This window comes from Triticum urartu, chromosome 1A (assembly GCF_056163025.1).
Source record: "Triticum urartu cultivar PI428250 chromosome 1A, HENAU_Tu73, whole genome shotgun sequence".
In the NCBI taxonomy this organism is placed as follows: domain Eukaryota; kingdom Viridiplantae; phylum Streptophyta; class Magnoliopsida; order Poales; family Poaceae; genus Triticum; species Triticum urartu.
The window spans coordinates 548,719,187-548,746,319 of record NC_141873.1 but is presented as its reverse complement, the minus strand read 5'-3'; the positions used below and the strand labels follow the sequence as shown (position 1 = coordinate 548,746,319).

At 45.0% G+C, this 27,133-nt stretch overlaps 1 protein-coding gene and 2 pseudogenes across 1 annotated transcript; 1 reads left to right on the top strand and 2 right to left on the bottom strand.

The window, feature by feature from the left end:
• Positions 1-13,810: 13,810 nt before the first annotated feature.
• Positions 13,811-16,827, bottom strand: LOC147992550 (protein FAR1-RELATED SEQUENCE 5-like; annotated as a pseudogene).
• A 1,085-nt stretch (positions 16,828-17,912) lies between these two features.
• LOC147992549 (uncharacterized) lies at positions 17,913-19,276 on the bottom strand (annotated as a pseudogene).
• Positions 19,277-25,405: 6,129 nt separating this feature from the next.
• On the top strand, positions 25,406-26,717 carry LOC147992548 (BTB/POZ and MATH domain-containing protein 3-like). The gene has a single exon (XM_087540769.1). It carries the CDS (start codon positions 25,857-25,859, stop codon positions 26,715-26,717), a length of 861 nt encoding a protein of 286 aa, XP_087396895.1. The 5' UTR covers positions 25,406-25,856.
• Positions 26,718-27,133: the final 416 nt, after the last annotated feature.

The window sequence follows — 27,133 nt, the reverse complement described above, 5'->3', positions numbered from 1 at the left end:
CTTGAACATGGTGACCCACATGTGCCAATCATGGCTATGAAAGAAAATTTGGAAAAAGAATATTTTACAATGCCCCCCTGAGGTATAGACTGATGTTTTGACCAGTCAGTCTAGAGGGCATTATAAATTAATAAAAAATTCAAAAAATTATAAAACCTTGGAAACCCACATTTATTTGTGCAATAGATCATGTGTGCCAAAGTTGAGGTCATTTGGAGGTGGTTGAAAAAATGACCGCATTCCGGAGGGGGCATTTGGTCTTAACTTAAGCCAGTTTTTGAAAAAATGTGATTTTCCCCACCACCTCCAAATCACACAAACTTTCTTGAACATGGTGACCCACATGTGCCAATCATGGCTATGAAAGAAAATTTGGAAAAAGAATATTTTACAATGCCCCCCTGAAGTATAGACCGATGTTTTGACTAGTCAGTCTAGTGGGCAATTAATAAAAAATTCAAACAAATATAAATCCTTGGAAACCCACCTTTGTTTGTGCAATAGATCATGTGTGCCAAAGTTGAGGTCATTTGGAGGTGGTCGAAAAAATGACCGCATTCCGGAGGGGCCATTTGGTCTAACTTAACCAGTTTTTGAAAAAATGTGATTTTTCCCACCACCTCCAAATCACACAAACTTTCTTGAACATGGTGACCCACATGTGCCAATCATGGCTATGAAAGAAACTTTTGAAAAAGAATATTTTACAATGCCCCCCTGAGGTATAGACCGATGTTTTGACTAGTCAGTCTAGAGGGCATTATAAATTAATAAAAAAATTCAAACAAATTAAAAAAAAATATTAGATGACTTGAAGGTCAAAACATTAACTTGTCATATATGCAAAAAAATATGTGTATTGAACGCAAGTGTGCATGTGTATAATTTAGTGTGTGATTTCAAGATCAAATCAATACACAATGGCAATATGCCAAAAAAAGTGCCCACCTACCAGAGCAGGAGAATTCATACTCCACGGCCTGCATACGACTAGGAACCCTGCGGTGCATGGGCCAGGATACAGGCCCGTGGTGCAGAATATCTCTGCTACTAGTAGGCCCCACGGGGCAAAGGGGACAAGAGTTAGGCAATGTACTGCCTGCAATAGATAGGAGCTTGGGAGGGGAGTCGCAGCAGGGTATATAAACCGGTGCGGCGCTCCCTCGCTTGGCGAGGTGAGACTAAACTCCCACCACCCAACGGCTATGCGCTGCGATGTGCCCTGCGCGGCTCCGCCTTGGGCCCAATTCGGGCGGGCTAGCCCAGGGCAGCCTTACTCCGCTCGCTGATATGTTTTATATTTTCTTTGTTTCTTTTCTTGTTTATATTTCTAATATTTAAAATCAAGTCTCTTTTTTCTATATTATTTCTAACAGTGTTTACTAAAATTTAAAAAAATATGCCAAATTCTGTTGTGTTTTATTTCATTTGTTCGTACACTTTTGTATAATGATACTCCCTCCATTCCACAATGTAGTGCTTCCTCTATCCACGTGCTTCAACTTTGACCATATATTTAACTATCAAGACCGATTGCAGCGGGAGCAAAAATTATATCAGTGAATTCGTATTCGAAAGAAGTTTTCAATTATATAATTTTTTTCTCCCGCCGCAGTTGGTCTCGTTGGTTAAATTTATGGTCAAAGTTGAACCTCGGGAAGCGCGGGCGCACTATATTTTGGAATGGAGGGAGTAATATTTACGAAATATGAACTAAAATGTTGTGTTTTAATTCAATTCTTCATTCCAATATTTCTTATCTTTATTATTTTTTAAATATTTTTAGTTTGTAAGATAAAATGTTCTGTTTTATTTCACTTCTTCATTCTAATATTTGTTCTCTTCTTTATATTTGAAATATTTCCAAAATGTAAGATAATATGTTGTCTTTTATTGCACTTATTCGTTCAAATTTTTTCTTCTGTTTTCTATATTCTCCTCTTTTCTTTGTTCTGATAGTTATAAATTTAAATAATGTATGATATAATGTTCTCTCATATTTCACTTTTCATGGTTGTCTTTCCTAATTATAAATTTTATTTTTTGTTTCATACTTGAAATATTATTAAATCAAATATAGTTGGGACAATCGCATGTATGCCTCCATTTGCACCATGTACTACAAGCAGGTTCTTCTTCTCTGTCTCACCAATTGATACCAAACTTTTATGCACACCCTACGATGACCATAGCAAGCATGCCTGGCAACTACCGTTCATTTCCGACACTCTATGCATCTTGTAGGCATTTTGCGGTGATAAAACCCTAGAACACTGCCGCGGCGTGACGCAACGTGTGTTTTGTGTCCGAACTCGTGCACACCTTGCCTGGGGGGGCACATCGGCCATGCTCACATGCTCCCAAAAGTTGGGGTCATCTCATGCATGCCCCCACATGCACCATGTACAAGCCGGACCATTCGGGTCTGCCAGAGGGCAAGTTTGGAAGAGGTTTTCCTTGACGGTCCCACGAAAAGATCCCAAACTTTTTGCACACCGTACCATGATCATGGCATGCATGTGGTAGTAGAATTCATACACCACGGCCTCATTTTTGTTGAAATACAATTAATATCCATGTGTATTACATGTAAGTGAGCATGTGTAAAATTTATTAGATGACTTGAAGGTCAAAACATTAACTTGTCATGTATGCACACAAAAATTGTGTATTGAATGCAAGTGAGCATGTGTATAATTTAGTGTGTGCTTTGAAGATCAATACACATGGCAATATGCCAAAAAAAAGTGCCCACCTACTAGAGCAGGAGAATTCATACTCCATGGCCTGCATACGACTAGGAACCCTGCGGTGCATGGGCCAGGATGCAGGCCCGTGGTGCAGAATATATCTGCTGCTAGTAGGCCCCATGGGGCAGAGGGGATGAGAGTTAGGCAATGTACTGCCTGCAATTGATAGGATCTTGTGAGGGGAGTCGCAGCCGGGTATATAAACCGGTGCGGCGCTCCCTCGCTTGGCGAGGTGGGACTAAACTCCCACCACCCAACGGCTGTGCGCTGCGATGTGCCCTGCGCGGCTCCGCCTTGGGCCCAATTCGGGCGGGCTGACCCAGGGCAGCCTTACCCGCACGCTGATATGTTATATATTTTCTTTTTATATTTCTAATATTTAAAATCAAATCTCTTTTTTCTATATTATTTCTAAAAGTGTTTACTAAAATTTAAAAAATATGTCAAATTCTGTTGTGTTTTATTTCATTTGTTCGTTCTCTTTTGTATATTGATAATATTTACTAAATATAAACTAAAATGGTGTATTTTATTTTAACTGTTAATTCTAATATTTCTTATCTTTATTATTTTTGAAATATTTTTAGTTTGTAAGATAAAATGTTCTATTTTATTTCACTTCTTCATTCTAATATTTGTTCTCTTCTTTATATTCGAAATATTTCCAAAATGTAAGATAATATGTTATGTTCTATTGCACTTCTTCATTATTTCAATTCTTCATTCCAAATTATAAATTTTATTTTCTGTTTGATACTTGAAATAATATTAAATCAAATGTAGTTGGGACAGTCGCATGCATACCTCCACATGCACCATGTACTAGGAGCAGGTTTATCTTCTCGGTCTCACCAATTCAGACCAAACTGTATGCACACCCTAGGATGACCATGGCAAGCATGCATGACGAGTATCGTTCATTTCCAAAACTCGATGCATTTTCTAGGGTTTTTCTGGCGATAAAACCCTACAACACTGCCCCCACGTGACGCAACGTGTGTTTTGTGTCCGAACTCGTGCACACCTTGCCTGGGGGGCACATTGACCATGCTCACATGCTCCCAAAAGTTGGGGTCATCTCATGCATGCCCCCACATGCACTATGTACAAGCAGGACCATTCGGGTCTGCCGGAGATCAGGTCTGAAATTGGTTTTCCTTGACGGTCCCACCATATGGTCCCAAACTTCATGCATACCCTACGATGACCATGGCATGCATGCGTGACAAGTATCGTTCATTTGCGACACTCGATGCATTTTCTAGGGTTTTCCGGCGACAAAACCCTACAACACTACCCCCACGTGACGCAACGTGCGTTTTGTGTCCGAATTCGTGCATACCTTGCTTGGGGGACCACATTGGCCAAGCCCACGAGCTCCCAAAAGTTGGAGTCATCTCATGCATGCTTCCACATGCACCATGTACAAGCAGGACCATTCGGGTCTGCCGGAGGTCGGGTCTGAAATTTGTTTTCCTTGACGGTCGCACCATATGGTCCCAAATTTCATGCATACCCTACGATGACCATGGCATGCATGCGTGACAAGTATCGTTCATTTGCGACACTCGATGCATTTTCTAGGGTTTCCCGGCGACAAAACCCTACAACACTACCCCCACGTGACGCAACGTGCGTTTTGTGTCCGAATTCGTGCAAACCTTGCCTGGGGGACCACATTGGCCAAGCCCACAAGCTCCCAGAAGTTGGAGTCATCTCATGCATGCTTCCACATGCACCATGTACAAGCAGGACCATTCGGGTCTGCCGGAGGTCAGGTCTGAAATTTGTTTTCCTTGACGGTCGCACCATATGGTCCCAAACTTCATGCATACCCTACGATGACCATGGCATGCATGCGTGACAAGTATCGTTCATTTGCGACATTCGATGCATTTTCTAGGGTTTTCCGGCGACAAAACCCTACAACACTACCCCCACGTGACGCAACGTGCGTTTTGTGTCCGAATTCGTGCACACCTTGCCTGGGGGACCACATTGGCCAAGCCCACAAGCTCCCAAAAGTTGGAGTCATCTCATGCATGCTTCCACATGCACCATGTACAAGCAGGACCATTGGGGTCTACCGGAGGTCAGGTCTGAAATTTGTTTTCCTTGACGGTCCCACCAAATGATCCCAAACTTCATGCATACCCTACGATGACCATGGCTTGCATCGTGACAAGTATCGTTCATTTGCGACACTCGATGCAATTTCTAGGGTTTTCTGGCGACAAAACCCTACAACACTACCCCCACGTGACGCAACGTGCGTTTTGTGTCCGAATTCATGCACACCTTGCCTGGGGGACCACATTGGCCAAGCCCACAAGCTCCCAAAAGTTGGGGTCATCTCATGCATGCTTCCACATGCACCATGTACAAGCAGGACCATTCGGGTCTGCCGGAGGGCAGGTCTGAAAGTGGTTTATGCGTAACCTACGATCTCATGAAATGATCCCAAACTTAATCCGTAACCTACGATGACCATGGCATGCATGCATGACAAGCATCGTTCATTTCCGACACTCGATGCATGTATAATATTGTAGAAATGATAGAGATACTATAAATATTGTTGAACATATACAAGTATACAATAACTAATACGTGTCACAAAGAGTTTTTTTTAGGGATGAACCAATGATATTTATTTTGAGGGAAGAAACAATAAAGGTAGGTGGGCCGGCCCAGACCGCAAATAAGTGTCGGATCCATACTGTGGAGCCCACAACGCTGCGCTTTCCATGCACGTCGATCACACGCACGTCGATCACGGGAGTAGTTGCCGTTCTGTTACACAATTCTGGGATCGTGCTAATCCATATGTTCCTAATCCTACGATTGAGGAGCACGTTCAGCCTCGCTTCAACGGAGAAAAATATAGATCGCGAGATTGGCCACAGGGAAGTTACGACGACCTAGGCGTCGACCTCGTATATAATCTCCTCCTCCTCACACATGTCGTCGACTAGATCGACTCCTGCCGGCGAGGCGTCGACAGCTCCGTCCGCCAAATCCCACACGCCACAAAAAGCCCGAGAAGATCAAGGTCGTCCGCACGTGCAGGCCGACCTCGACGAACTACGTCGAGAACGCATCGCCGACTTCTTTCATCTTCGTCGACCGATCAAGTAAATTGTCCTCCTTCCCTCGCGCCTTCATAGCAAGCTACTTCCTCCGTCTCGTTTCTTTGATGGACATAGGTTTACCACATATTTTCAGCTAGTATGAACTCGACTAGATGCGTTCTGACCAGATGGCGTAGATGAAAACATTCTTTGGTTCTTTCATAGCATGGTAGAATAAGATGTTGTTTCTCGAGAAGCATGATGCAATACATTTCTTGTCACAAGATCCAATTATATTTTTGTCACACGATCCAATTATATTGTTGTGCACATAGAACATTAAAGAGTTATAAACATTAGATGTTGATGAACCTCAAATAGGTACCATTGCTATAGACTCTAGTTTATTTACAGGTGAACAATTTGTCACCCTGTTAGTAAGACAACCAGACGAATTAGTAACAGTTTACCATATTAAATTTATTGATTATATAATTTATATGATACTCAAAGAACTTGATCAGATGCAAGTAAATTCAATTACCAATTGTAGTTATTTTTTTATTACCTCATGACAGCACACACTTGGTTGCATCTTGCAGTAGGGTTGGAATCCGAGCCGAGTCGAGCCAGCTCGGCTCGACTCGCTAGAGCTCGTTTCATTAACGAGCTAGCTTGACTCAACTCGTTATTATAACGAGCTCAAATCCAAGATTGGCTCGACTCGTATAACTCGCGAGCTGGCTCGTTTAGCTTGTTAAGCTCGTTAAAGATATGAACATAAAACCCTCAAACACTATAAAATTATTATGTATATATTAAACATATATATCACTAAAAAATAGTAATTTCCTTGTAACGCATGAGTCTCCTAGGCGGTTGGGCCTTCAACGGCTAGGCCTTGTGTTGTGCGCCTGGGACATAGGGTGCTCAGTGGCTGATCTTTTTTTATATTGAGAGTGGCTGATCTTTTGTACCGAGCCTAACAAGTTACACGAGTACTCGTGAGATTGGCTCGTTTAACTTGGTCTATAAACGATCTTAAACTAAAGCTCAGCTCGACTCGTTATTCTTCGAGTTCGAGTTGATTCGAGCCGAGTCACGAGCTACTCGTTTAGCTCACGAGCTTCGAGCTTTTTTTCCAGCCCTATGTTGCAGTATACATGGTGATAGTTTTGTATTTCCATTAGTGTTATTTTTGCATTAGTGTTAGCTACTGCCAGAAAGTTTTATATTTTTGCATGCCTATTGTTATTTTTCCTTTAGTGTTAGCTAATGTCACGAAGTTATATATTTTCTTTCAACAGGATGGACGAGCTGAATGGAGAAATAGTATGCGCAGTTGAGAAATGGTGCAAGCTTGTTGCAGATCTATCGAGCGGTCAACGCGCTAGAGTGACTGATACATCATTGCGCAACATGCTGCAGATACCATCTATTAAGATGCGTACCCTGCTGATTAGGTATATGATTGAGAATTTTCAGGCCAGGACGGGAAGGTTCATTATACAAGAGCAGGTTGGGGAGGTGACTCTCGGTGCGGTCGACGTCGAGTGCATCTTTAACCTCGAGAACCAAGGACTGTCCACTTCGGACATTCTGACTGAAGAAGGTGAGGACATGAAGGAGCGGGTGCCGCCACAATTTCTCAGTAAGACATCAGAAAACATAGTGATAGATAATCTCATTGAGGACATAATTAAAAGTAAAGCCACCGATGACGATTTCCTTCGCAAAGTAGTGCTTGTCCTGTTAGGAACAATTATTGCTCCCATGTCGAGCAAGATTGTGCCAAAGCAGTACTACGCTTTGGTCGAAGATGTGAAACGTATTTCAAAGATTAACTGGAATGCCTTCACCATGCGTGTTCTCCTTGATTGCCTTCGCATAGTGAAGAAAGGCAAACACCTCCGCCAATGGCCGAAAGGCAATTTGGCTCTCTTGCAGGTACACATATGAGACCTGTTGCATAATGTCAATTATCATATCATTGCAATTTTATGTGATGTATTACTAACTCTAAATCCTTATATTTTTTTGTAGTACTTGTACTGGGAGAAGGTGCAACCGGTTGAAGGCGAATGCGCCTATAATCCCAACTTGTCCATACAACCTCTTATGAGGAACTGGACAGAAGGTGCAGCCACTAGGAGAGATAGGTTCGACTATGATAATGGGTGCGGCCGTGGTAACGTAAGGGTAAGTCATTGTGTTTCGTCTTTCTTAAATGTTTTGTAACTTAATACTATTTATTTTTTATTCATCACATGTACTTCAATATCGCATGCAGATCGAAAATAATATCACCCAGGAGTATAGGGCTCAGGAGCCCAACATCCCAAATAATGCGCCTACCATGAAGCCAAAAACCAAGCCTGCAACTGGAAACGCAAAGAAGTCGACGACAGCCGCATTGTCAGAAGATTTGATGGAGCTTCTAATGAAGCGGTGCATGGACTTCATACACACCCAGATGAGGCAAATCCCTGATCAAGTTGCTGAGGTATCACACCCAAACTTTATAGTTTATAGTATGTTTGCTGTTTTAAACCATGCTACCATTACTAAGTTTATATTTCTATTGCAGAGGTTGTTGGAGAAGTTGAACAAAGCAGGTGTCATGTACAAGCCGGCTGCTGCCGTGCCATCCGCGGAGAATGATCCGGACGAAGTGGATTCGTTCGAGAATGGTCCATATGAAAAGAAGGAATTCGTGTACAAGGAAGACATGGACAGTGATGGACAGCCGATCATTGACATGACGCAGCCTGATATAGTGCTTCCCAACCATAAAACCGTTCCTGAGGTACTATGTATTTATCTTTCTGTCTATAATTTTCTCGTTTAATTTTTTTACGTCCAGAAATGTTCACACGATTTAGTTTGCCAAACAGAAAACCCCACCAAAGATGAATGGACACAAGGAAGCTTCACCTGTTAAGCGTAATGATGTATGTGGGGGTACACCGGAAAACCCTTGGGTGGTTGGTACTTCTACTCTAGCACCTTCATCGGACATAGACATTTGTCCATCTTCTGTCAGCAAGTTCATGGCTAAGGCGAATGAAAAAAAAGGTGTAACAATCAATAAGGATGAGGAGGTTATGTCCGGTAAGCGGAAGCGGACCGTTCCCAAGAAATTTGAATCCCCCTACGCACTTGACAAGCCCGGCAGGCGTACCAGCCGTGGTCAGAGAACCTCTGGTACTAGTACTGCTACTAGAGGTATCGTAACTAACATTCTTAATTTTTTTTATTTACTACCAATGCATATGATCACCATTGTTGACGTTCATATTATTTCATGCAGCTCTATTTTCGAACAATAATGTGCCGGAGGTTGTGGCAGATGAGTTGACGCCGGAAATAATTGATGCAGCTATTTCATTTGTCGAGTTAGCTGCTAGCACTGAGAAGAACAAGAACAAAAAAATTACTACAGTTAAGGGCATGGCATAACTCTGACTTCCGAAAGGATTCTACCGGTACTAGCTCATAGATGGCTGTCGGACGATGTAAGTACTACTTGCATGTCCTGTTTTTAAAATGCTCAATAATCTATGTCTCAACTTTCAACATGTAATGCGCTGATATTCTATGCAGGTTATTGATGCTTATATGGTACATTTGGAGCTGCGTGTTGGTCAAGATCGTTACCTCTGTCCAGCGTGGAGGTCCAAATTCCTTGTAGATCGTGCTATCGCACATGACGATCCATTGCCATCGAGCTGCAACATGGATAGTGCTCTAACCAAAGCTGGAGCACTTAATAGAGTCACAAAAGAGTATACTGTGCGTGATAAGGTACGTAATGTTTGTGATTCATCACTACATGATAGTTCATCAAGTATTTCTTTTGATCCGTAATGGTTTTTTGCACTGTAGACGTATATCGCGTTGAATATTGACAATAGCCACTGGATGACCGTGGTCATGCACATGATCAAGAAAGAATTCCAAGTTCTCGATTCGCTCTATCCTATGGACCTGACTGAAAGGACTGTTAAAGCACTGGTAATGTAACCAACATTTGTATCATTGCTCTTACATATTGTTTATGATTGTTCTTTAACACTATCCTCTTTATAGCGAATGGCTATAGCAAACGATATGCGTCAGGCAAATCTTATTACACCAGGGAAATATCCGGACGTAAGTAAGTGGTCTATCAACGAGTATGACATACCCCAGCAAGAGGATGGGTGAGTTAATAGGACATCATGCACAATCAAACAACAACACACATGTTTGTATTGCCCACCGCTAATGTTTGCATATGTACCAGGAACTCTTGTGGCCTTTTTGTCACAGAATGTCTAGAACATTGCGACGGGGACCGAATCACCCGCCAATTTACACAGGTATGCTGTTATTTTCGTTTGTAGACTAGCTAATATGGTGGTGTAGCAACTTCGGTTCATGTAACATTTATGTCATTTTTTGCAGGCCACCGTTGACGCAAGGAGAAGACGTTTCGTCGCAGAGTTGATTATGTCACCTTCAAACTCGATGGAGTGTGTGAAGAACAAAATTCGTGAAATCGCAAGAAAAAGGCGCCTTAAGAATTCATGCGGCATGCAAGATTGAAGTTTTAGTGGTTTGGATTTAGTCCGGTCGAAGGTTTCGACGGCATGATTATCTTAGGGGTTCTATAATTTTTATGTAATAAACAGGGCACATGCATGTGTATGTGTCTGTCAGACAATTCGCTCGTACAAGACAATTCGGTCATAAAATTCGCTCGGAGAAGACAATTTGGTCGTACCAATAAAGTGTTGGCTTCACTTATAAATTGTTCTTGCTTAATATTTTTCTCGTTCTCCAATTTTTTATAATTGTATTTTTCACGGCTTCACTTATCAAGTGGTCTTGCTTAATATTTTTCTCCTTCTCCAATTTTTTATAATAGTCTATTTTTCTCTTCAACTGCTCTCGTAAGTTTCATATTAAAATTTTCACAATCTTAACTTTTTTTAAACTCTACCAAGCTTAGCATTTTGCCTTAGCTATCTGCATGTCATCATCTTGCATAATCTCCTAGTAATTCCCCCCCATCACATTATTATGAAAAGTAGTCATGGTAGATAAGTAAATATATCGAGCCAAAATGTGATATTACACTCATCAAAATTAGTCATGTCAGCTCGTTGGCTCTATCGCGTGTTATCAGGCATCATGTTTTTCTAGTTTGTTTTACAAACCCGTCGTTTTTTTATTATATGTATAATTAACTTTTTCTGTACTCACCATAATGCCAGGCACGGCCCATCTAACCACGTGAGGGGCCCCACAGGTGGGCTATCTTCCCGACAGCGCTACACCAGCCCATTTTGCCAGGTTCACATCGATCTTTCCCCTTTTCTCGTTTCCCTTTCCAAATCCCTAGCCCTCCCTCTCTATTTGCGCCTCCAAATCTCGGCGGCGAAAGCATGACAGCGAGCTGGGCATCGGGCGGCGGCGGCTGCGGTGAGAAGAGCGGTGGCGACCGCAAGTTAGGTCGAACCCTGGGTCCTGCAAGCAGGTGGGCCGGATTCAGTGGCACAGGAGGCAGCGGCGGCGGATCTAGTGGAACAGGGGACGAGGGTTTCATGGGCGGCGTCGGGCCGGGAGAACCCACGGCTAGGGTTTTTTTAGTCCTACACTTTGTTGGCAAAAGGTAAGTTCTTTACCGTTGTTCTTTACATCCCAGCATTATCGCCCATAATTCATCACCTGTGGTCATGACAAGCTCCATCTATGTGGTCATCAGGAAACTCCTAGTGGCCGTGTCTGCATAGATGCAGACAATTTTGGCAGCGCACTCGGGGGATGTGTGTTTGAGGTTAGTCTACTGAGCATGATCTTCAAACTAGTACTGCTATTGCGGTCAAGCTGCAAAAAAGTTCAGTGCTTAACGCTTGCAGCAACAAGTTCAGTTATAAAATGACTTGAATTGCTCATGATTTATTTAGGATGATATCACTTCTGAGTATGTTGAATGGGTTGATGGGGAGTGGGATAGCAAAGCAAAGTCAGTCATTAAGTATCTTGCCATGAAGAACAAGAAACTGGAGACTAAGATTACAGAATATGAAGCTGAAATTAAAAGGAATGAGAAAGAAAAGAGGGCAATGGTTAAGATGCACAAGGCGATATTGCTCTATAGGGATGGGATTTTAGGATTTGGAGGTCTTCTGTATCTTGCCCTGCTTGCCATTATGATTGTTGTCATAGTTAGCAAGTAGATTGTTCATAAAGTTATTGACATCATTGTAATTGACATGATGAAATGATGCTAAATTATTTGCTATTCAGTTTATGGGCAAAGTGTAACAGAGATTGCAGCATAAATAACATGGGGCCATCATGATTGGTAGACAGTGCACTTTTGGCATGTTCTATATTTGGCAGACAATGCACTTTTGGCATGTCCTGTATTTGACAGACAATGCACTTTTGGCATGTTCTATATTTGGTATGTGATGCACATGGGCACATCACCTAGCAACACTACTGATTTATGTAGCAGACTAGTTCATTGTCTTGTTGCAACATAGGAGCAACATCTAGCAGCTTCCATGCAACACTGAAGCAAAGCAACAATACATATTCAATATTCAGAAATTTAACTGAACTTGGCACTTAGGGTGAGCAGTAGATATTCAGTTCTTCAGCCACAAAGAACCCGATCAAACCGTACCGATTGCATAACTTATATGCTTACATATAAAAGCATACCTAAACAACATCAAACCCAAAATAATGTTAACTTATATGCTGAAACATATAACAGCATACCTAACTTAAGATAATCAGCAGCTTCCTCCTCCTTCAGCAACTGTGCCCATCTTCACTTCTTCAGAAATTTGAGGCGGCGTGAGCGGCGCACCACACACGGAGAAGCCTTCTTCTTGACCACCGTTCTGTTGGACAGCTGCGCCACCTGATCCTGAGCCACCTCCTCTTCTTCCACCTTCACTATGCCAGGGAGGAGGGGAAGGAGCTCGACATCGATGGGCATTGTCTTGCCACCCTCGACGGCGACCGGCGCTACCATCTGCACAACATCCTCCTCGCCCTCCTCATGGTCCAACGGCAGCACTGGCTTCGACACATGGCGGACCTGGTAGTCCGGGCTGACGGGCGCAGGGACAGCGAGCTCGACGTCGACGCGGTCCTCCCTCGACGCGACGCGTGCTGAATCTGGCCGCAGCGTCATGGTGGTGGAGCGGTACATCCACCACCTTGCGCGTTGAACAGGGGAGTCACTTAGTGTGGCCTCTCGCATTGCCCACACGAGTAGGACAGCCGGCGGGACGCCGCAGCCGTAGGGGAAGGCGCGCTTCCTCTCGGCGTCGGTGAGGACTTTGACGAGGCCATGCGCGTGGTTGACCAACATCTCCGTGCTGGGAAACCAGCCGCACACCTCCGTCAACTGCGCGCGCCACCCCTCATCATCGCCGGCGAGGTCCATCATTGCTCTCTGCCAGCCGAGGCTTCTCTCCATGGAGGCGGCTGCAGCGGTCGCCGGTGAGGGTATTCTCGATCTACTGTAGGTGGGGATAAGAGGGGAGTTCGAACCGGCGCCCGTGGGAGGTGGGTGAGTGTGTGGTGGGGAGGAGAGTGGTACAGTTACTTATTTAATGGCATTTAGGACGTGGGCAGGGGAAATGTATAATAATATTCTTTCTACCTCCCGCCCCGATCATTACACAGTAAAAAAAAATTTTGATTTTTGTTTACAGGGAAACATCTTACTTTATTTAAACAAAGACTGGGATCTCGTCTGCTAATACACTAAGGATACAATCACGGGCCAAAGCCTCCAAACCAAAGAAACACAAGCGCCTACAGCTACCTTAGCCGAAGTATGAGCCGGCCGATTAACACAGTAAATAATTGAAGCAAGTGTTCTACTCTTTTTCCTTCTCCACTTTTCTGCACCTGATAGAAGACAAGCTAAGTTAATGAATGATACAAACTTTAATAATCCACAATGCATACAAACACTTACTTCTGATTTTGTTTGCATTTCTTGCTACGTCTGGTGTGTCCTACCAATTTGCAAGCGCCGCACCGGGTTTTCAACTCATCAAAAGAGAGTGGTCTACCATTTTTCGACACAGGGCGGCTCTCATCTGCCTTTGTTGCACCTTTGCTTGACACTTTCATAGGATCTTTAACCTCAATCATGTTGCCTTCACCATCGTCCACATATTCAACTGCACACTTACTGATGTCATTTGTTTGCTTCAACACATTTTCCTGTACCAGATCATACTCATGACTCTTAGCTATCACAGCCTTCAAACTCTCCTGTAACTGATCCCACAAAGCAGGGTGTTTGCATGCCGCATGCATAGCTTCAGACGCTAACACACTGACCTGGCTATATTTCATTCTTTCCCCGGCCCCAGTCCAACCAAATCCCAACAGATCGCTTGTGCCCCTCGCCGGCAGTCCCAACCTTGCTTATTTCGTGAACCGAATAAGAACTAAACACTTTGGTATTTCAGATATGTTCAAGTGCTTCAGTACATGGAATATGTGCTTGCAAGGTAGACCCTTTCGAATTATTCTTCTGTAGCTGCACCTTATAGTTTTTGCGGAATTTACTGGTGTATACTCCAGCCAAAAACGACGCTTCCGGTTATTCTTCCAGGCCACGATGTACTGCTGTGATCCGTCTCCCAGCTTAATTTCTACAATCTCCATGCTGTCAATTTTTCTAAGATCATCTTGCAACATATAGAAGTTTGCTGGAGTGAAGACGTGAGAAGCAGCTATCTCAAGTTCCCTCGAGCTAGTAACTGGCACCGGTAAACTCTGTGAGGCCGTGCAGTCATCTCGCGCCTCGTTTTCACGGATACGCACAACGGCGTTCTCATAGTGCAAAATCATATCCACCAGGGTCATTTCACCGTCTAGGTGGAGGTGAAGGCATGAGTTCAGGCTTTCACTCCGCTGGTTGCTTTTCATGCCAAGCCAAAACCCCTCAGTTAGATATGACGCGGCCCACAGTCTCCTCTTCTTATACATCTGCCTCAACCATGTTATAGTTTTTTCCGACTGCCGTCTTTTGGAAAATGCATGCCATCTCTCCTCAAACGTTGCCGTGGACGTGCTGTAGTACAGAAGAGTTCGGAACTCCTTCAAGGACTTGTGACTGAGGTGAATCTTCATATTTTTCTCTATGTGCCACGTACATATACGGTGCCACACGTCTGGCAAGACTTCACGAATTGCCTTGATCATCGCAGCGTCGGCGTCTGTGATAACACTCTTAGGCATCTTTTGACACATGGACCTCAAAAAAGTCTGCAGAAGCCACACGTATGTCTCCTCGGTCTCGTCCGAAACTATGGCACAACCAAAAACAGTGGTCTTCCGGTGATTGTTAAGACCAACAAAAGGTATGAATGGCATACCATAGCGGTTCATCTTGTACGTGCTGTCAAATACAAGCACGTCGCCGAAGTCCTCATAGTCATGACGAGACTGGGAGTCGCACCAGAACATCCTATTCAAATGTCCTTCCTTATCTAGCATGTACTCGAAAAAGAAGCTAGGATCCCTCTGTTTCCTACTGGCCATGATGCTTATGGCTGTGGCAGCATCACCTTTTGAAAGCAGCTTCCTCTTCTCCTTGGCGCAAAGGTTGTATATTTCACGCCTGGTAAAACCAACACCGCCGTACCATACATGTTTGCTGATGAAGCAATCCATCATATCGTGAATTCTAATCCCTGCAGCTCCCATGGACATTATCTCATGCTTCTGGTACTCTTTGATTTTTCTGTGGGACCAAAGAAAAGGTACCTCGTCCGGTCCTGCCAACATATGGCTATGCTTGTCCTCAAAACTTTCAACATACCAAACCCCACGCTTTTGGTCAAGCTTGACGGTCAGGTGCGCTTCGCAAAAGCAGCGTGTCTCGGCTCTGAGCCTACGGCTGTGTCCTTCCTCGGTTAGCAACTTGCTTTCACGTTTCCCTTGTCTTGAACAAACAAACCGCCTATAACGCATATGACAAGACTCTGTTTTGCTATACCTGACCTTACTCTTTCTAATGCTGAAACCATTATCTCTAGCATAGTTGTTGTAGAAATCATACGCAGCATCGTGAGACGTAAAGGTCATTTCCATTATCTGCATGAACATATCCCTCTTATCATCTGCACTAGCAGTATCTTGAACATTCTTTGCCCCATCATCTTGTGTCACCTACACAATCAAACCACAGCCATGAAAACAGATTTCTAAGGTTTAACATTACTTACTTCCATAGAACATTGATTACATACATACCTCACTCATGATGACCGACGACTCGGACTCCCCAGAACCAGGTGCATCTAATGATTCGTCGTTAAGGCATGTCTTCGCGTCGGATTCACCGTAATAATCGTATGCATTATGACATTCGGAAATGAACTGAAAAATACAACACAAATACATAATTACTTATCATATAATATTCCTGAAGAAATTCAATTTGCATGCCAACAAAAAATTTCACTTACGTACCTGACTAATGTAATCTTCATTCGAGAGCTCCGAGTTGTTTTCCTGATCCTCATCGATCTATAAATTTTCAACACAAAGATTTAATGTTGTCGGATGCCACCAAAAAATTACAACATGACAATGCCACTCACATTAAGATCGTCCCATTCGTTCCCATTCTCTGACCGATCTTCACGATCTGAATTTTCATCATCTGACCAATCTTCTATCCAGTCTTTCATCAGTTCTCCAAACTTCATGTCTACCATGATATCAGTTAACTCCTCGTCCGCCATTTCCTACAACCAATATTATGTATCATCACATGTGCAAACATTATCAATGATGAAATATAAAACACATAGCACACGATCACGGATGTTATGTAAACAACCGCAACCGAGGCCGTTCAGATCTGCCCAACTTAGTAAGGAAGATGGCCACGGCACCCGTCGTGATCACTTTCAATCGCGAGGAACTGCACGATCTCAAAACCTAGCTTGATCTGTGATTACCTCTGCCGCCGGATACCTAGGTTAGCCGCCACATCAAATAACGATACCGATGGTGCGCACAGCCGACGGCAACCGACGCTACGTGAACCCAGATCACGAGGAGCAGCACTACCGGAACAAGATCCACGATCGCATGCGCCGCCGGGTAGCTAGGTTACCCGCCCCGCTAGGTTAACCACTACCACTGGCGGCGGCAGTTCGTTCGATATTGCCGCGAGCGAGACTAGAGGGGGGACGCGGGATGCGGTACCTGTGCGCGCTCGTTGGAGATTCACGACGTTGTCGCGCCCGCTGTCCGAAGAGATCGCCGGCGACGAGATAGCCGCCGCTGGAGATCTACTACGTGACTTATGGAGCTGCGTCAATGCTCGCGAGATTGATGGAGCTGCTCGCGTGAATGATTGGATTCGGCAGGTCTTACGTGGACGTGGGGTCGTGTGATGTTTTTTTTTCGGACCAGGGTACTGTACGTATACGTTCTGGGCTATACAAGGCTAGACAGGGCTTGGATCTGGACTACGGCGGGCCAGGAAAAAAACAAATTCGCGGGGACAAAAATACCCCTCCGAAATTAGGTTAGGGGGGAGCACTGGAGCAGGGCTCCTCGATGGAACCGTCAACCCACCCACCTGACCAAATCAACCGTTCATCCATTTCATCCCTCCTCACCATGGCCATGTCTAAACCTACACCTTGGCTCTACTTGTCGTTGTTGTCGCCTCGGATGTCCAACCAGAACCAGAACCCGGCCTGAGCGTGGAGGCCACCAACGCTACGTGTGGGACCGCTGCGGCCCAATTTCAGTGCAGCCATGTGTTACTAGCCAAGCTGGACGTCAGGACGCCGGAGGTGAAGGACGTCATCGGAATGTCGGTCCAGGTGGGCGCCAAGGCGGCAGCAGAGGCGGCCGTCAAGAAACCGTCCACGTGCATCGCCGACTGCCTCGACGACCTTCCCTCGGCATGGAGCGAAACACAGAGCTTCCTACTCGCTCCCATTGCATGTCACGGAGCCATCATTCATGTAACAGCAATAAGAATCAGTAAGCGGAAATATGAAAAACGACGGAACAAATCACGCTCTCCTCCTCTTCAGTCAGGTGAAGCCGGTTTCTTGTCAAGCTGCTGTTGCTTCCTGAAATACGCCCTCCTCTTCAAGAGGTCATCAGTGACACATAGAGCTTCAAAGGCATCACCGAATTTTCGCCATGGATGGTACGTTCCTCGTCTGACAGGTCAGTGCAGCCGTTTCCACACTTCTTATTTTCGGATTCTTCGAATTGCTCAAAGAAGCCCGCATCGTTGACAGTTTCGAGTTTTGCTGGCAGCATTTGGATGTGCTTGGATAATATGGCAAGGTCGTGGAGACAGTCGGCGATGCACGTGGAGGGTTTCTTTACGTCCTTGCTGAATGCGGCTGCCTCTGCCGCCTTCTTGGCGGCCACATGGACCGACATTCCGATGAAGTCCTTCACCTCCGGCGTCCTGACATCCAGGTTGGTTAGTAACATAGGCTGCATTGAAATTTGGCCGAAGCGGTCGCGCACGTAGCGTTGATGGCGTCCACGGGTTCTAGTTCTGGTTTGGACACTAGGGGTGATGACGATGGCAACAAGAGCCAAGGTGTAGGTTTAAGGCAGCAGCAACGTGGCCATGGTGGTGATGGATGAAGTGGATGGACGGTTGATTTGGTCAGGTGTGTGTGTATACATTGCAGCGAGCGAATTATCAGCCCATGTATCGCACCACAAAAATTTGGTAATGCCTTCGATCGAAGCTCTACGCGTCACTGATGACCTCTTGAAGAGGAGGGCGTTTTTCAGGAAGCAATAGCAGCTCGGCAAGAAAGCGGCATCACCTGTCTGAAGAGAAGAGCAATATTTGTTGTATCGTTTTTATATATCTGCTTACTAATTCTTACTGCTATTGCATGAATAATGGCTCAGTGGCATGCAATGGGAGCGAGTAGGAAGTTCATTGTTTCGCTCCAAGCCAAGGTTTCCAGCAATGGCAGAGCTATGTGTGTTAAAGGGCAATATTTTTAGGTCTAGTATTAAGGAAAAGTGTAGCCACATCCATGTCTTTTTATATTACAATTTTTGTATCATGCAAGCCATTTGCTGGAGACGAAGATAAATTGGTCGGCTATTATATATACTCTATAATTTTGTTTTTAGCTTGTTCATAACTATTCCTTCTATTCACTTACGCCTACAATCATGAACTACAGAAATCTCTCTCGTCTTTTGAGCTATGTGTGGCACACTTCATGGCAGAGCTATGTATGGCACACTCTACAAATCTCACCATTTTTTTAACAAGAATTCAGTTTTACCTGAACATGGATCTATGTTATATCTGCAGCAGTCTGTTACTAAACAACCAAGAGATGTCAGGACGCCGGTGGTGAACGATGTCATCGGGCTGTCCATGCAGGTTGCGACAAAGATGACCATGGAGGCGGCCAAATAAACGCCATGTTACTAGGAAACTGTTACATGACAACATTTCATTGATGTTGTAAGATCGAGTTAATCGACCAAGGGGATGAATGGGAGATTACGACAATTCTTCGAAATAAGTTAATTCCTTGAAGAAAAAGAGAGTAAACAGGAACAATACGAAACAATATGAAGAAATATTTGAGCTAGTAGTGAAGAATAACTTAAGCCATGCGTCTAGAAACTTAAGAAAACAAGTAATCAGAACTGTTAGACGGGAGAGAGGGATTTGGTGGAATAGTTGTTGTATTGCTTGAGCCTCATGGGCATATATATAGTATAGGAGTACATGATCTACTTGGAGTACAAGGCAAGCCAGAATATTCCTAGTCTAACCTATGTTTCCTAATACAATCACGTTACTCAACATCCCTCCGCAGTCACAACGATAGCAACGCAGACGGTGAGACTGGAGAAGAATCTGAAGGTAAGCCGACGGACACCCCCCACGGTCGTAACGGTCGACGCATCGCGGAGTCGTGGCCGGAGTGGAAACCGACGAGGTTGCTCAAGCAAGGCGGTGGCCCTTTGTGCCGTTTGTCGAGGGAGTCGAAAGCCTGGATGGTCTAGCCATGGTCGAGGTAACCATGCGAAGAATGTCATGATCGATGTCAAGTCGGGGTAGCCGGTGTCGAGGAAGTCGCAGTGGAGCCGCGGGCGCAAGGAGGCACTGAGTTAGTCATGGGCGCAGTGGTGTCGAAGTAGTGGTGCGCCGGGAAGAAGACGTTGTTGACGACGCGTCGCGCCGCGCCGGGTTTGCCAAACCTGGGGACACGTCGTAGACGAAGGCACGCGTCGGTGTTGCCAGTACCGGGCATGCGTAGACGGACGAAGACGAAGTTGACGAAGCGTCGCTCCATGCTTGCAAAACCCGGAGACACCTCGTGGACGAAGGCACGCATCGGTGAAGAGAGGGATTTGATGGAATAGTTGTTGTATTGCTTGAGCCTCATGGACATATATATGAGTACATGATCTACTTAAAGTACAAGGCAAGTCAGAATATTCCTAGTCTAACCTATGTTTCCTAATACAATCATGTTACTCAATAAGAACTGAAATAACAATAGCAGAACTGAGGCTAGCATGATGACTAGGTAACAGAAGAAATAGCGAATATGGCGAATCCTAACCAGTTAGACGCACAACGCAAATCGGTGTCGTTGCTAGTCCATGCGGAATTGCAGATGCGCGCCCTTGCATGTGCGTGTGGATTCTCTCTCTCTTCCTGACACATGCATGGCCTACATTAGCTTCCCTCTCTCCTCTAACTCCCATCTTTTTCATTTTCTTTTGACAATTAGATGGTACATATCTTTAGAACCAAAAAGTCATTTTCAAAACTTTTTACATATTTGAACTCGTGACACCAAGCCCTTTAAAACAAGTACAGTCTTGGATACATTTGAAACACTTTTTAAAAAAACGTTTGCTTTAAACAGTGAAGAACTTTTCATTTTTATTCTAAAGTGCCAAAAAACAGAATCAGGGCTGAAGAATTTTCTAAATAGTGGGTCTGCACTTTGTTAGGAGTATGAAAGAACTTTGCTAGAAAATGTATCTGGAAACAAAGAACTTTATCAACAGCTTGGCCGAACTTTGATGAAATGTTTATGAAACTTTTTTGAGCCACATACAATTTAATTTTATCTTGGGCTCACAATTTAATTTGAAATATATTGATATTAGACTTGTTTTGTAGAGCTGGTTGTGACAAACTCGAACACATAAACGAATTTAAATTTACGTAATTTATTTAAAAGTAATGGTGGCATATTTGGTTATTCAGTAATTTTGTTAAATGAGCCGCAGCATGCATGTGAATATGACGGGGAAGTACACTGCATGGCTGACAACGCAGTGGGGCAGGTTGATTGGACATGACCCTAGATGGAGGGCTAGGATACAGGTTGTGCGGGTAACTGGTTAGGAAAAATCCACTTCTAACGAAAAGAAAAACACACTTCAGTAAGTGAAACGGAATCTATACTTTGCTAATAAAGGAAGATGATATTCTTGATCCATCATACATTTTTGCATAAAAGACCCTCACCTTATTCAGGATCAACCCACGGTCTATGAGAGAAATCGGGCCATGGTCCTTGACGACACCCCCACACTGAAACGGGAGCCCTGATCGTGACACCAGTGATCTCCAGCGCTCATGCACCAATGAGAATTGCCCAGCTCTTTGAAGGAGGGAGCGGGAACACCAGAGGCGCCCAGCTCTTATAGGGCTGGATCGGTATGGTTTATCTGCATTTCATTGCTATCAGATTTTTTGCAACAATTTTAAAATATTAATGCTCGCATTGGTGGAGCGAGTCCCTCAATCCTCACATATCCATTGAAGATCTTGGTTAGCTACAGAGTTTATTGGGAAGAGTGCAGTTCATCCACCAACTACGGTGAAAGATGTTTGATCAGTTGCTATACAAATTGGTGTCGGATAAGCTCGGGGGTCTCAAGAATGCGAGTCACTTTCTACTCAAAAGTAGTGTATGTAGCTATGATACAGAACTTCTCTGAAGACCAATGGATCAAAAAATGGGGGTATCTTCTTTGGACACAAAAATGGAACTTTTCCTTTATAATAAGATAAATGTAGGCTTAGAATTGTTGACGACTGAATTCTGTAGTAACCCTATCAGTGTGTTAGACTGGAGTAATCTTAAAAAATTGCATGCTAATCATTATGCTTCATGTGAAACTTGTAACTCATGTAATAATCTTGGATTGCCATGAACCTTAATTATTGAAGGATACTCTACATTCCAAATTATTTCCGTTTGCTTCTTGTCGGATTAGTTAATTGTCATGGGCAGTTGAAATGGCTCACATAGGTGTGTTTGTTGGATATGGTCAAATATGTGATCAATCTTGACCCACAAAGTTAGTACAATGCAGAAGTATTGGTTGTAGGACAAAATGCTCCTGTTGAGCATTGCTATCATTGTTTTATTCCCTTCTCCATGTACAATAGTTCAGCTAATCATTCTGGTTCCAAGAAGTCTTGGACTCATGGAGCAATCGACTATCACAAGGAAGAACGATAATTATTTGAGGTGCATGTACTGAAGTTGAATCAACATTGGGTTATCATGTCATGAAAGATCACCTCTTTACAACCTGTATTGTCTAAATTTTATTTATCTTTTCTATTTTGTAGATTAATGTTGTTCTACCACGACCTCCACCTCAAAAATGCGCCGGACCCAACACATGCCATGTATGCACAACGAAGCTCACTTTTACGAACCACCCAAAATAGAGAGAACAAAACCCAAGGCTTTACTCGTGCACCACAACTGAAAATTCCTGCGCAGGGGGGGAGCATGCAAGCACACTAGACAAACTGTCACAGTGCACTGAATCACACTTACGCTTCTAGTTTTTGTCAATTGCAATATAACAATTTATCGAAAATTGAAACAGGTCATACAAGTTTCACAGCTTTTGAGAAATCTCAAATTCGTGTCATCCAACTTAAAGTGTATAGCTAGAACATATGTAATGATTTGGAAATTTAAGCATTTAACAAGCACCGGCCAAACAACCTCGTAAATATTGTAGCAATCCGCAGGGGACTCAACTTAACTATAGCCATGTGCCCTGATATTGCTTCCAGCACGTAGTACCATACGACCTCCCTCACATCCAAAATGCCCGCACTTGAAAATCCTCATTATATTTGGAAAAGAGGAAGGAGCGGTTAGGCTTGTGGGCAGTGGTTCTGAGCTCGCCGTTCTTGCCGTACTTGAGTGTGAACAAACGGATCATGCACTTGCTGCCAGTGCTGGTGCAATGCCTCTTGTTGAATCTTTCTTGCGGCACGACCTCAACGAGACAGTAGCTACTGTCACCCATGTACACAAGACTAGCCGGGATGTGCCTATCCATATCTAGCCTCATGGTTGCATCAGGGTCGAACATCATCTCCTTGCATAGCTTCCAGGCCGGCTTTGTGTGGCTATCAGTGGGAGAGATGACGTCGCAGGAGCATATGTAGCCATCTGTGTATTCATGTGCCTTGTGTAGCCCAACCCACGCGAGCTCCTTGTCGAAGTGGACTTGGCCAAAAAAGGATAGACCCCACTTGCCATGGCCCCTCCACTTGCCACTCTCGATGTCATAGGAGTAGGTGCAGGAGGGGTTGTCCTGGCCCAAGGGGTCCGAGTCTCGACCCCCCTCAACTGATACAAACTGTGTGTGCCCTCTTTCCGCCGGGTGCACTGCGATCGACTGCACTTGGAACACGTCAAAAGGGAGTGTCCATGGTATGCTGCTCCAAGACCAATGGTCGTTGTTCCCCCACCGGTACGCCGCCGTGTCCGTCGAGGCGCATCTTCGAGGCGATGCATGCATCCTTTGTAGTAGCTCTCATCACCATCCAAGTTGCCCGCGAAGGTGTACAGCTTGTTTCCGGCCGCCGCCGTGTGGAGCCAATGAGCACGCAGTGTCTTTGGAATATCAGGGAGGATAGAAAGCCCCGCCGTCTCCGTGTCGTACACGAGGGTGACACAATCTTTTTCCCGGTAGTACCTTAGTTTCCCCGTGGCGATGATGTTGCTGCCAAGGGCGGCAAAGCTCCAGTAATTAGTTTGTTCGCTCGATTGGCGGTGGACCGGAGGCCGCAGGGCCAAATCGCCGCCGTCCGATCTGTCGCCTAGCAGGTCCAGCTTGTGGATGCTGAAGCCCTTCTTCCAGTCGTCAAGAATCAGGTACAGATGCTGCCGCCTGTGCTTGGGCGATGTGCTGCCGTGGCGGTTAGCAGAGGTAGCTGCCACTGGTTTGGCCGCCGCGCGATCAGCATCGGTGGCCGTCGTCTCGTCCTCCGACGAGATGTAGCTCCGGGACGGGATCGCATCCGCGCTGCGGCCGAGACGGCGGCGCTCGTGGCGACGGGAGAGGAGGGTGCGAGGGTGACGGGGAGCAAGGAAAGATCGCAGCATCGTGGCCGGTGCGCGCGCGGGCAGATTAGCGCCGGGGTCGTTGCAATTCGTTTCTGTTCTCCGGTGTGCGAAACTGCGAATGTTACGGATCAAGAACCACTCTGTTGCTTTTGGGCCTTGGAGTGGAAGCTTAGGCGTGCAGCAGAGGCCTACCTGAACCTCCTATCAAATTGTGCGACGCCAGCCTAGCAAATGCGGACCCCCTCTCGCTCCTGCCGCGAGCGTTTTGGGCCAACCCATGCACGGTGTTCGGGATTTCAATCAAAAAAGAATTTGAAAAATGTTCATGATTTTGAAAAAGTTTTGTCAGTTAAAAAAATGTTCTTGAATTCCAAAAATGTTCACAAATTCAAAATATCGTGAATTCCAAAAAACAATTGTCAGTCCAAAAGATTATAATGAATTCGAAACATATTCATGAATTTGAAGATATGTTGATGAATTCAAAAATTGTGGACTGAAAAAATATTCATGGATTTCAAATAAAGTAAGATTCTTGAATTCAAAAATATTTCATGGGCTTGAAAAGTGTTCAGTTTTTTTCGAATGCAAATTTGAAAAGTTTGTTCACAAATTGCAAAAATTCTCCGCAGGTCTAAAAAATATTCTGCATGGCAACTCGGGCGTTGGCTGGCAATTTTGCTCCCAGCGAACGTTCACCGGATATTCGCGTCATTTATCTTTCACGTGATACCCAGCCAATTACGATCGTATAATTATGGCTGACCTTATGGGATCAAATTAGTGCCGTAATTCTTTCCATGTTTATCGTGATTTTGTTGTGACCTACCATACGTGTATGTCTTGCCTAGCAGCTAACAGACGCTCCTGATTCCAATGCGTGATTTTTTGAGTGGCATCCATGGAAGGGTAGGTCTTCACTTCTAGCTCGGCATCGGGGTCTCGGGTCTCCTCTGAATCTTGTGGCGCTATGTCACGTCCAGCGTCTCATTCTTCCGTGGATGGTGACGCCAGTGTCGCCGCCGCCACCGGCACGCCAATGCCATGGCAGACTGCGTCGCGCATTATGGCGTGGTACGACAAGCCCTCGATCGACTCTTTCGTCGTCGAGACCAGGCTCAACACCGGTTTACACACCGCCAACTTCTAGTCTTCGACGCCAGGCTACAACTGGTGCGTGAAGATCTACCCCGACGGCCGCAAGGGTTCGGCCGACTCCGGCTGGGTCTCCGTCTTTCTGCAGCTTCTCGGTGGCACCAACATCGTCGGCGAGATGGTCATGGCGCAGTTGAGCGTCAGCTTGCTCGACCAGGACGGGGAGTGGTGCCGTCGTACAGCAGAAACAGCTCCAAGATCAAACCCTACGCTTCCAAATATACCAGTGGGGCCCTCCCCGGTTGATCACCGGACATTAACTGAAGAGATACGTAAGAGATGATCGTTTCACACTCAAGTATGATGTTGTCGTCCACAGGATCTGTGCAAAGCCCGCCGACGCCCCCCGGCCTGTCGTCGTCCCATCGTCTGACCTGCAGCGGCAGCTCCTCGCCCTCTTGAGGAGCGAACGGGGAGGGGACGTGACGTTCGAGGTCGGCAGTGAAGTCTTCACGGCGCATAGGTACATGCTCGCCGCTTGTTCCTCGGTCTTCATGGCAGAGCTCTTCGGCCCAATGTCGGAGAACACTGCGGGCAAGGTGCAGGTCGACGACATGGAGCCGAGAGTCTTCGAGGCCATGCTCGAGTTCATCTACACAGATTCACTGCCCAAAAATGACGGTGGCGAGAAGGTGGAGATGGCCCAGCACCTGCTCGTGGCGGCAGATAGGTATACTCTCGAAAGGCTAAAGTTGATCTGCGAGGACATGTTGTGTGACAACATTGACAAGAGCATGGTGGCGACCACCCTGACACTAGCCGAGCAACATGGCTGTTGTGGCCTCAAAGAGGCGTGCTTCAACTTCCTCGGTCGGATTCCGGGCAACCTTGAGGCCGTCATGGCGAGCGATGACTTTCAACACCTTAAGACAAGCTGCCCTTCCCTCGTTAAGATCATCATCGACCAGGCCGCGGCCGTGTTTGGATCACACGTTCTCAAGATAGACGGCTACTCCCAAACCAAAGGGCTCGATAATGGCAGATGCATCACGTCCATGGTGTTCGTCATCGGAGGCCTTCGCTGGAGTATGCAATACTACCCCGAGGGCCAGACCTCAGAGGACACCGGCTGGATATCCATCACCATCATGCGTAATTACACCCGTGACGATGATGAAGGCGCTGTCAAAGCATGGTACGAGATCAATTTGCTCGGCCAGGACAGAAACCCGGTGCCATGGTGCAGTAGGGCTAGCAGTTCACCACGCGAATTCTCCCATGGGCGAGGACATGGTGGGAAGCTCATCGAGAGGAGCGTCTTGGAGGGATCCGGCTACCTGAAAGATGATGCTTTTAGTGTAAGGTGTGATATCACCATCTTAGAGTAAGCAAGGTCTCCAATAGAGACTGGAGAATAGAAAGCAATTTGAACATTACAATCTGGTTGATCTTGCTGAGCAGATGAATAAATCGTTGATTCGCTATGCAAACCAATCAACGGGGTTTTGCTAGTGTGTACATAACAGGTACAAACGTTCAACAGGCTCAGTAATACTTCTGCTAACAAGTGTCATGTTCCCTAAAACAAGTCATATTTTGATATTATCAAATAAAAGATAATATTGTGAATTCTTTGTGAAAAAAATATAAGCATCTGGTTAAGTAGTGGTGCTTGTCATTAAACTTAAATATATGTCCCTCGCAAAAAAATGAAATATATGTGCAAACAATAATGCTATCCATGTCATTTGCTAATTCCATTTCTTCATTTTGTCTTTTTGGAAATGATATTTTTAGTAATTTT